This window comes from Macrobrachium nipponense, chromosome 18 (assembly GCF_015104395.2).
Source record: "Macrobrachium nipponense isolate FS-2020 chromosome 18, ASM1510439v2, whole genome shotgun sequence".
Lineage (NCBI taxonomy): Eukaryota > Metazoa > Arthropoda > Malacostraca > Decapoda > Palaemonidae > Macrobrachium > Macrobrachium nipponense.
Window position 1 is genome coordinate 70615376 of NC_087211.1, and position 12500 is coordinate 70627875.

At 38.2% G+C, this 12500-nt stretch overlaps 1 protein-coding gene across 2 annotated transcripts in view; it reads right to left on the minus strand.

Moving 5' to 3' along the window:
- LOC135197135 (annulin-like) overlaps positions 1-12500 on the minus strand; it is a 68543-nt gene that overhangs the window by 14577 nt on the left and 41466 nt on the right. Inside the window, exons 2-5 of one of the 2 annotated variants that reach the window (XM_064224105.1) lie at positions 11008-11022; positions 4360-4557; positions 1023-1141; positions 102-228 (exon numbers count right to left, since the gene is read on the minus strand). In XM_064224105.1, coding sequence (XP_064080175.1) covers positions 102-228; positions 1023-1141; positions 4360-4557; positions 11008-11022 — 459 coding nt within the window. The remainder of the gene's footprint in view (positions 1-101; positions 229-1022; positions 1142-4359; positions 4558-11007; positions 11023-12500) is intronic. The other variant, XM_064224106.1, reaches the window with a different exon arrangement.

Here is a 12500-nt window from a genome sequence, read left to right on the forward strand (position 1 = left end):
GGAAATTAGATTAGTTAATATAGCTCCATATACATTTGAATACGAGTGTAGGCTTTGCTCCAAGACAAGACAAGACTCAGATTGGCCTGTTGTTTCTTTACCTTTGCACCATGGATTGAACAGGAGGTAGAACCCATCCTTGCACGGGTAATTGTGGACTGTGTCTCCTGACTGGATGTCGACGTCCAAGTTCCACTTGCCAATGATTGCCTTCGCGGATGTCATGACCTAATTGGAAAGAAATTATAGTAAGATGTGTGTGAATTGTCACACAACTCAGACATTTTTTTTTTGCTTCAAGCCAGTACGCTTGTTCAATAATAATGGAAAAATTAAATACAATAACTAAGAGCTGTTCTCAGTTGTATTGCAATAAAGTTTAGCAGAACCAGCTCATAAATCTCCTTCATTTCGATGTAAACTAAACCTGCTTCATTTCAAAAACTTTCTCGACTGCAAAAACGCACTGAAAGTTGCTTTATTTCGATCGTTTTCAATTCAGTGTCAAGGACATTTGGAGGCAAACTTTACCACAGGATAATATTGCTTGCTGTGAACAATAAAGAAAACCAAAAAAGTGTTTCGTCAACAAATCTGCTCCACCGTAGAACAGCAAAAAAGTGAACTTGCCTTATTTCTATTTCTATATTTTGGAGACTGAAGTGTCAATGGTAAATCGCACACTTAATATATTACAAAGCAAAAGTTAGTTGTAAACGAAAACTCAATAATATATATAAAAAAAAACAATAACTCACAGCTGCTTCCCTTCATGGACCGGCTAAACAACATTGACAGTAGTAAAAAAAAAAAAGAACCAGCTCCTGGTGACTGGTTGTTTTGTTAATCGTTTTAGATTAAGGAGGCCTTATGCCACCAGTCTCTTGCCCTAAGATGACCAGAGAATGTGGTAAGGAGCGCGAAAGGGAGTAGGAGGCTTGGTGTGGCCCTCAGGTTTCTGTAAAACTATGGGAGACTTTACCAACACCAGACAAAAAAATGAAAAGTTAATTTCTATATACCTGGACTGTCATGGAGTTTTCGTCCGCACAGACCAGCTTAGTCTTCCAGCCACTCGAGGTTTCCATGTCGACACCAACGCCAACTTGAGTTCCATTACCGAAGTTGGGCTTCTTGGCGTCTGAGGAGAATAAGCGAAAGATGGCAGAGGGTAAATGTATAGTCTTATGAAAATTAGTATCAGTGCTACTTGTACCACAACAACAACAACAACAACAACAACAACAACAATAATAATAATAATAATAATAATAATAATAATAATAATAATAATAATATGTTTTGTTAAAGATGATGGCAGCATCAGTGGAATTGATTTTATATATGGTCTTTTCAATTCTTCTTATTATTCTCTCTCATCAGGGCTGATATTTGCTAATAGCTGGCCGATGTTCATAAGAGGATGTCACCGTCCGTCGGGCCGATAAAACCGCTGCGTTTGTACTCATCCGCACTGAAGAATACCACCACAAGTTGGATGAGATACTGGCAGACAGCAGCAAATTCCAGAGATCACCAAGAACCCGGTAGATGACATTAAACGTGAGGCTAATAGGATTATTGAGACTGTCAATGCAGCTTCCATGCCCTTCACTTGCTGCCGATCGTAGGGGACTACGACCTTGGCTACATATACGGGAACGTTAAAACCCATAAACCAGGGAACCCGTTACGCCCCTTATTAGCCATTATTAGCCAAATTCCCGCTCCTACATACCAGCTTGCGAAGAAATTGAATACTATTTTGACTCCTTATGTTCCAGATGACCACAGTTTGAAGTCATCTGCCGAGTTTTTAGAAGCACTGAAAACGACACCCCCCGAGGAGTTATTGCATCGATGGACGTGGAGTCCCTCTTCACGCAACGTCCCGTGGATGAAACAATTCAGATAATCCTGGATCGTGTATATAGAGACGACTCCACGCCCCCATTAAACATCCCTGAGCATGCCTCATCGAAAACTCCTTGAAATTTGTACAAAAAAGGCCCCTTTCTCCACCCACAGAGGACATATGTAACACACAGAAAGACGGAGTAAGCGATGGGTTCTCCCCTCGGAGTACTTTTCGCGAACTTCTACATGGGTGCTGTGGAACGTCGGGTATTCGCCAACATCGAGGAAGCCGTCTATGTACGTCCGGTATATTGACGACACTTTCATCAGCGCCAGCACGTGGAAGAAATAGAGCGCCTGCGACAAGCCTTCCACGACCACAGCAGACTCAACTTCATCGAAACATTGCCGTGACCGTCGCCTCCCCTTCCTTGACGTCCTCGTCGGGCAACAAGAGGAGCGCTTCGTACACAGGTGTATACGAAACCCACGAAACCTGGGCATGTGCCTGAACGGCGAGAGCGAGTGTCCAGAGATACAAGCGCACTGCGATCAGCGCCTTCATCAGGAGAGCTCTCTCACACTGCTCTTCGTGGAAGGACACGCACACTGAATTAGAACGTGTTGCCCAAGTTTTAATTAACAACGGCGGTATTCCAACCGGACATCACTAAATGCATTCGCAGAAACATCGATAAGTGGTATCAGCAGAGCCGTCGTCCCGCCGCCCTTGAAGACGTCACTCTCTTTTACAAGGGAGTATTTCATAAGAAATACAAAGAGGACGAGCGAGCCCTTCGTACCATCATAGAAAGGAACGTCTCCCCACGGACCCTGCGAAAAAAGTGAAACTAATAATTTACTACAAGAACAAGGAAGACCAGTGGCCTGATTATGAAAAAACAATCCAGCCCCCGTGTTGCAGGACCCTCTCAGAAAACTAACGTTGTCTACCAGTTACAAATGCCCTGTCCGGGAATGCCCGGCGCTTACATTGGTATGACGACTATGCGATTTTGTTTTCGAAGAGGATATCCTGCCACGCTCAGGAAGGCGCCATCCATAATCATGCCAAAAACGTCCACAATACCAGGATAATTAGGAATGACATTATTCCTAATATCAGAATTATCGATAAGGCAGCAGACCACCGTCGCCTCCGCCTCTTGGAGGCCCTACACATCGGGAAGGAGAGACCCACCCTCCTCAACACCACCCAAGAGACTTCACTCCTCCGACGGTGGCACGAAGGGCGCCGCCCGCCAGCACCATAGAGCCGATCGAACGGGCCAATCAGGTGCCCCCGTCTATCGGCAATGACCTTTCCCAATACTACGCTCCCAGTCTCCAGCGTCCGCACGAGAAGAGCAGTGCGGAGCTTCCACCTCTGCAAGAACGGCTTGACTCAGGGACTTAATCCTTCTGTTCAAGCCAATGAAAATGCAGCGCCCATCCAGACAGAGCACCTTGGACACAATAAATACCGCCGAACGACCCCATTTCATCAGTTTCAAGCTCACCTTTCCTTGAAAATGAACCGATGATACGGTTGGAAACGTTGGAATTCCGTTACACCCTTAGACTAAGATTTGTTAACCACTTTTGTTATCATATCAATAATTATTATTTTTTAGAAAACATCCTTCTTTCCGACCGATATGAACATCGGCCAGCTATTGAGCAAATATCAGCCCTGATGAGAAGAAATAATAAGAAGAATTGAAAGACCATATATCAAATTCATTCCACTGATGCTGCCATCATCTTTAACAAAACATGTTTGAGAGAGGGTCTCCTACCTTCAAAAATAATAATAATATAATAATGGAGTAAAGAAATCAACACTGGTACCTATAATGACGGACATTTCCTGTTGAATCTCTCTAGCTGTATTTTTATATAAAATTCTAGAGTTCCTCACTACTAACTGATAATATACTAAACCTCGATATATCTAAACGGTTTTGATCCAGAGGAACGCAAAATAATGTACATAAGTATATCACTGTGGATTTCTTTATTATTATTATTATTATTATTATTATTATTATTATTATTATTAGGTGAATAGACCAAATTAGATTTATTACTATATTGTAATTTTGTTCATAGACTCATAAAAAACAGAAAATTAATTCCAGTGTTTTTATTTTCACTTTACTATTGTTAGTTTTTTTTCCATATATAACGGTTCAATTACAATTTCTGCTATTATTATGTTGATTATTTTGTTCATTTACCATCTGCAATAAAATTCTATTAGAATATAAGAAGTCAGATTCTTTTAATAATGAAAAATATACCTTTAATAATAAATCAGAAACATAAAATACTGAGTACTGCAGAAAAACAAAGATCCGCATAAATCTTGTTTAAAAAGCACATTTGATCACTTTTTCTGGCCCTTGTACAAAATATACTAGTTGACCAAACGGTTTAAACTCCTCTAAAATGCTATCATCATATATCACCAACACTCCATTACCCCAAGCGCCCTTTTACCTGCCACGTTGAACACAAGGGAGAGCTTGTCCTTCTCAGCGTCGTAAAGTCGATTCGTCTGCAAGATGATCGTGAATTCTTGGCCTCTCCTCACCACGAGACGCGGCTCCGCTCTCTCGACGAGCTCGTACTCGGCCGTGTGGTGCTCGGTGCTGTTCTTCGCTATCGCCAAGTCGAAGCTCTTCACTGCCAAGTATTCTGCCAAGAGAACGACACCTGGGATTATAGCAGCCATTTGAAATTTGCGTTTTAGTTGTGATCTCCTAGTTCTATATATACTATAGTAGATTCACATAAGCGTGCATTTGACGTCTAGGCCCGTCCCTTACGACGCTCCTGATTGGCTGTTGATAAGCCAGTCACACGGCTCAGGCTGGAAAGTCTCAGTGTCTCTCGAGAGTTCACAAAGGCAGGATATATTTTCCACCTCTCCTAAGGGATAGGTCTTTCAAAAGTATCTCTCAGGAGAGGTAAAACATACATCTTGTCTATGTGAACTCTTGAGAGAGACTAAGAGTTTCCAGCTCTGTGATTGGCTTATCAACAGCCAATCAGGACCGTCGTAAGGGACGGGCGTAGACATCAAATGTACGGGTATTGTGAACCTACTATAGCTCTGGTTCATTCAGTTTAACATTCTTATATTTTGGTTATTTTAGAGTTACTCTGAAGAGTGAGAGTCCGCGCTGACACGAGGCCGCCTGCTTGTTTTAAGCAATACATTTTATTTCAAGATTTCCTCAGAATAAAATTTACGTTGATGTATTCATACGCTCCATAGACATTTTACAACTATTCATTAAATGAACACTAGATGCTATAATAGTCTCCATTAACACCGATATGAAGTAGCTACTCTGAACATTAATACTATCCTAAAACACAGCTATTCTTGTCTTAAAATTAGAACCATCCATTAAACACGTTCAGTTTATGCTTAACCTTAGTCTTCTTTGTCTTCAGCCTTTACCCATTATGGAATCGCTGTTCCGTGTAAGCCTTCTCCATCTTCTATTTTGCGTATCTTGTTCTCTTAACCCTATTTCCCGAATGGTATTTGCTACGTTGTCTTTCCATCTGAATCTTTGCCTTCCCTTCCTCCTCCTCCACCTCCTCCTCCTCCTCCTCCTCCTCCTCCCAACCACCTCCACGTCCATGACCCCTTCTACTACACACATGATCCTCCTCTCCCCACACATGATCCTCCTCTCCCCGAATGACATGACCAAAGGCTTCCAAACTACTGCAATCTTCTCTGCCGCATCTTCTTTGACACTCCTACCACTTTGAGTCTGATTGTCCCTACAATATAATCGTTTCTGATCCTATCCCTTCTCGTGACTCCACACATCCATCTCAACACCCTCATCTCTGCCACTTTTAACTTCCTTTCTTGAGCCTTCTTTGTTGACCACGTCTCAGCTGGTCTAAGTACACTTTTATAAAACCTAAACTTTAGTACTGCCCAAAAATACTCGTCAGTGTAAATACCAGTATTATAAAATTATTTTCAATCAAACATTTGTGCACCAAGCATATTCCGTCCTTAACACTTAATATCGTTAGAATAAAATACTTTCAACTTAAAACAATCACCCTCAAGATTAGAACGTTAAAAACATTTTGTCCTAACGATGGTACTAGCAAATACACACTTCACCCAAACATTAGAATTAACCTAAAACAAGATTTAGTCTTCGTACGAAAAACATCTCACCCTAAATGTTAAACTACCTTAAAAACATTTCTCCATAACCGTAGTACTACCACTACGGACTCCCAAAAAAAAGGAAACATTCCAAATTAACTATTATAGTACTACCCGTATCTCTCACGATTCACTGAACCCTTTCATGTGACTCTTAAGCCTCCCGCCCTCATCCCAAGACGAGTTCCCTCCCGCCCAGCAGCTGCATTCGAGAGAAGTGGCGGGAACCTCTTCTGAAAAGTACCTCGTCAGATCCTGAATGGAACGAATTACTTTTCATATCTGCCTCAATGGCGAGCATGTGTGTGTGTGTGTGTGTCTCCCCAGATGCATTTGTTCAGATAGGACAGAGTGATAAGCGACCACCTCCTTTTCTTATTGCTACGAACAAGTGGACAAGAACGGTGCCGCTAAAATGGCCGGTTTCCCATCTACCGTCTGGTCTAATTTTCTTTACTTTCGCATGTCATCGTTCTGGCAATGAGTTAATGACTTAATGTATGTTATGCTGCCTTTTGAAACGAAGACAGGGTTTCATGTCTTCTTAAATTTTGATTAAAAACATTCAAAGCAGGTCTTTCCAGCGAGTTTCCTTGTTCTGCAGTTGGCCCCACGAACGAGAAAATAAAAGCTTACGTTCACCCTGGGATGACTCTCTCTCTCTCTCTCTCTCTCGTCTCTCTCTCCTTGTCTTCCTCCTCCTCGTCTCTCCTCTCTCTCTCTTTGAACTTGAGCCTCGTATTCTAGGCAGCGTGTTTTCAGTCACGACAAGCACAGCAAAGCAAAGCAAACACGCGTGTGAATGCAGAACGTTTCGGGAGACACTGCTGAATCATCATCATTATCATGCCAACATGAGAAGCTCCATTGGTCACGTAAACATTCGCGAATCAGGTTAAGGGATCAGATCCTTGATGTTTGAGGTTTCTCTCTGTTATGGCACTGCTCAGATGACATCAGAGGTTGCTCATGTTGATCTGCTTTCGTTCGTTCCTTATTCCATTTGTATCATGTCATTTTTTATTCTTAACTAGTATTTTGGGCTTAAGGTTTCATAGGCCTAATGGCCCTTCCATCCTCGACAGTCAGCTGATTGCCAAGTACCTAATTCAATGTTTACAACAAAAGAGGCACAATAGATTTTAACTTAACATACCATGCCATCGATCTAATGAGGTCATTACACAATTGCACACACCCATATTATATATAATAAAAATATACATATATATATATAGTATATATATATATATATATATAATATGGGTGTGTGCAAATTGTGTAATGACCTGCATAAAGTATCATATATATAATTATATAAATATATATTAGATTATATATAATAGTATATATATATTATAATAAATTCTAAATATATATATCAATAGTAAGCATATATAATAATAATATAATATTATATATAAGTCATATCACATTACCGTGATTCATACACCTATATCGAACTACAAATGTCCTTTAATATCTAATTCGCTGTACCTCGGAATTAATATATTTTCATATATGTTTAACCGAAGAGGAGAATTTTATTCATCGATAATAGAATTGCCGGCCGACGGGCAGGAACGAAACTATCGACATCTTCAATTCCAGGACTGGCAGTGAAGCTTACGGGGTGGGCTAAGGCTTCACTGCCAGTCCTGGAATTGAAGATGTCGATGGTTCGTGCCCGTCGGCCGGCAATTCAATTATCGCTGAATAAATTTCCCTTCGGTTAAACATATATGAAAATATATAATTCCGAGGTAGAGCGAATAGAATATTAAAGGACATTTATATATATATATTTATATATATGTAATATATATATATATATTAATATAATTAATATATAATATATATATATTATAATATAATATATAATATATATTATGCGTACGTGTGTGTGTGTTTATAGTCCCACCACACGCCTCTTCCTCAGCATGTGCGTGTATACATACGTCCAATACATATTCATTTATGTTTCCTTTTCAGAGCCATAGGGATTAGTCAACACCTCCCTGTAGTAGGTACGCAATTACGTCAAAAGGATGTTGTCTTTTTTGTCTGGTTCTCATTAAGACGAAACTCCTGACCTAGCAACAACGCCACTGACTTGGCATAACATTCTAAATTGCCCGATGCCGAAGCCTTAATTATATTCTTTGACTTCTGATGAGCAAGGAAATGCCTATGCAAATGGGAACTGAGAGAGAGAGAGAGAGAGAGAGAGAGAGAGAGAGAGAGAGAGAGAGAGAGAGAGAGAGAGAGAGAGAGAGAGAGAGAGAGAGTTACAAAATCACTCTTACCATGAATAAGTGGTGCAACCCAAAGACCAAAAGTTCTAGAGTATTTTTGCATTAGTTAATGAACAGAATAAAAATTATAATAATAATTATATAGTAATAATTCTTGGAGAATGTATGATGTATAAATAAAACCAAGGATAAAGAATAGAATAAAAAAAGTTCTAGAGTATTTTTGCATTAGTTAATGAACAGAATAAAAATTATAATAATAATTATATAGTAATAATTCTTGGAGAATGTATGATGTATAAATAAAACCAAGGATAAAGAATAGAATCAAAAAGTGTTTTATTATACTGTTCAGAAAAGGACATTGCGCCCCAGAGCGAAATTCCTAACACGGATAATGATATTCTCGTGTACTCAAATCTTCGTTCTGGTGAAAAAACCTGTTTGCTTCCGCCAATATACAGGTGTTCTTCCTTAAGAATGGCATGGCTGTCCTTAAGAATAGATGCTGTATTATCTCTTTTTTTTCATCTATTTATTCATTGTGTTAATTTATTTTTTCTAATAGTTGATCACTTATTTCTGTATGTCCTATTACCTTCTGTTGCTTCTTTCAAATGAACGCTATATTCTTTGGAAGCTTGAAATTTCTTCAAGTCAGTGGGCCCTGTGGACTAATTCCATGTGAATATGGTTCGTTTCTGAATAATATGAATAATTATAATTCAGTGACTGCAAGTTCTTTTGCTACTGACAATTCAAATCCCCACGTTACATATGGTGGTCAGTGGTTTGGGAAAGGGGTGCTTTGGAGACGGAGTTACATCTACTCCATGAACACTGATGCCCTCTAAGAGAATTATTCTTCCTCCAGTCACTCCCAGTTTCAAATTTCTGAGAAATAATCCTCAAGAACATGAAATAATTGCCGATACGCAACCTTGAACGGAATGGCGGTACTGAGGTAATGATATCTTTCGAGTTTAACAAGCTGCACATGCTGGGGCCAGATCATGCAGCTGGGGAGAAGGGAACATTTACGACGAGTTCATCTATCGGTCAGATCTCTCTTGAGATGATTTTTGAGGTCGTTTATCAAAAAAAGACCAAAATTATGTATATTATAAGATGAGTTAATATCTCAAGGTTGCCTTGCGACAATACCTCAAGAATGACAACTGGAGCCCATCTCTGGGTCTTCATTCAGTCATGAAGTGGAGCTGAAGGATTGGAGGATTACAATATCAGTTAATAAAGAAACTGAAAGAGCTTTCATTACATATCCCATCAATCAATCAGAATTTTACAGGAAGCTTCAACTGGAGCTGGAATGGTCCAAAGCACTGTAGTAGTGAGGCCAGCATTATGCAATGGCAGTTAATAAAGAAACTGAAAGAGCTTTCATTACATATCACATCAGTCAATCAGAATTTTACAGAAAGCTTCAAATGGAGCTGGAATGGTCCAAAGCACTGTAGTAGTGAGGCCAGCATTCTGCCCCTGACAGAATTGACAGGATGATGCCCCTCAGGTCAAGTATTCGGAACACGTCAGGGTTGACTTCCTAATGAGAGGAGAGGCGGTGAGCAGTCGACCTTGGGTTAAGGTCGGAGGAGGGACACCTTCAACTCGCTGTCTGATCCATGTAATCTTGTATGTGTTTTTACTTTGCATGGAACCAGTGGTTATTCAGCAACGGGACCAACGGCTTGACGTGACTTCCGAACCACGTCGAGTGAACGTCTATCATCAGAAATACACAATCTCTAACACCTCGATGGAATGCTTGAGAACCGAACTCGCGGCCACTGAGTTGGCAGGTCAAGACCATACCGATCACGCCACTGAGGCGCTGACTGCTCGGTGATGGTCACATGGAACCAAACAGTAGATAGAAATTTATTGTGGGCCAATGCAGTTCATGACATCTTTAGAACGTGCCGGGGTATGCATATGCACGAGGATTTATGTAATGGTAAAAAGTTTTATAGGTAGCAAATCTGATATATGCTTCATCATAGATCCAATTTAGTACATTCAATTTTTCATGGAGGAATGCAACGCATAAAATTTTGTACTGGGTTGTACGATGCATATCTTGTGTGAAATTTTTATAGAGCATGACAAGATAAATTATTCTATAACGAGCACTAATGCGAGAAAATTTGGTACAAAACAAGACAGTGTGTCCTTATATTCATAAGGCAACAAAACAAAAAATTTAAGATCGTGCACATGAGCAAAAGAACGCGTATGGAGATATTTGTGTGTACATAATGTAATCTCGTATGTAATGGAAATCAAACAGACTTGAAATTCATGATACTGTTGGAAAAAAATTCAAACGGTATGAAAATTAATGTCTACAAAATAAATTATAAGTTAAGCATAGTTGCTAAAAAAATGCAATGAGAAAAGGAAAGCGAACATGCAAAAAAAAAAAACATATATAAGACATGCAAAGTTAAAATTGACATGGAAAAGAAAAACTTGCATGCATGAATGGAAGGCACACATAAAAAACAAAGCAAATACATACAAAAAAAAAAAAACATGCAAAATAAAACAATACAAGCCAAATAAACACATGCATGCAAAACTAAAAAGAAGAAAAATGCACAAAGCAGCAAAGCAACGGAAGGATTAGCAAGATACATATACACAGGCTATACATAGGATACATACCCTTCTCAAACTCCACTACACGAACAGCACCATCACCCAAAAGGACGAGACAAAAGTGAAAGGAAGGTGAGATTAAATAACCATAAACCTTATGTGAATAAAAGAAAGAAGAACTAATGAGTGATTGGAACCAATAAATAGCTGGTATGTGACATGCAATTTTGAAAAAAAATATATTAATTTACTGAAGCCTTTGAAAAATTGCAGAAAACCCCCAAAACAGTTGCTGCAAATGTGACACATGCATTATTTAACTAATAAATATAGCTTAAACTGCGAAGTAACTGTAAATTGGTGAAGAATCTAAATTGAAAATACTAACGTAAGCCTTCAGCAACATTTACCAAGACTAAAGAGATGTCAAACATGCATAAAGCTAATTATCAATCATTAACAATTACTGTCATCTACTTTGAAAAGCGAATGGCAATTGAAGAATTTTATGGAGAAATATTATAGCAATTTTTTTTAATATAAGAGAAAACCTGTAGCTAAAAGAGCAACAGACACTAAAACATTAAGTAGTCTATTAATTGCTACAAATAAGAGAATTAATAGAAATTCTTAAACTATAAACTATATCAGCTCCTAATAGACACTAATTCATTGTGTGTGTGTGTGTGTGTGTGTGTGTTTAAATCTTATGTTATTAATGGACACTAATTCAGAAGTATTTTTGATGTAATAAATTCGAAAAATCAAAAATCCAAGACGCCAAAGTGAATTAAAGAAAACTATTGGTCAAAGTTTAACCTGGACTTTCCTGTTTATTTTATTTTATTTATTTACTATTTATTTATTTATTTATTTATTTATTTATTTATTTATTTATCTATTTATTCATCCTTTATTCAAGTGACGTATCTAAATGCAATAACTTTTTTTAGTTTAATTGTGCGGTTAGAGTCGCTTTTAAAGCATTTTTAACAACGTTTCCGAATAAACTAAACATATTTAAAAAAACTTTGAACTTGAATTTTAGTTTACTTTGCGAGATTAAATGAGGTTTCAAATGCAACTGAAGGCATTCTTGAAACCTTAATAAATTCCATTTCACGGTAATTTTCAAAGATATAATGAAATTTTTCAAAGCTTATACTTTAAATGTGACGGATTACTGAAAAATAGAACAAATTTTTTATTACTTTTCAAATATGGAAATGACTTCAGTATGGAACCAGGCCAAGAGGGTTTATAATAATGTTGATAATCGAATGGTTGATAAAGTTGATAATAAAGATGCTGACAATGTTCATTTAATAAAGCTGCTGCTAATGTTGTTAACAAAATCTTTGAAAATGTTTGTGATTAAATATTAAAAATGTTGGTTATGATGATGATAAAACTGATAACACTGTTAATTATAAGGGTGATGATGAAGCTGTTAATACAGTTATTGACAATATCGATAAGAAATTAGTATATGATAAAAGGAGTGGTTGATAATGTCGACAATTAAGAAGTTGTCAACGATTAATGATGATGAAAAAAAG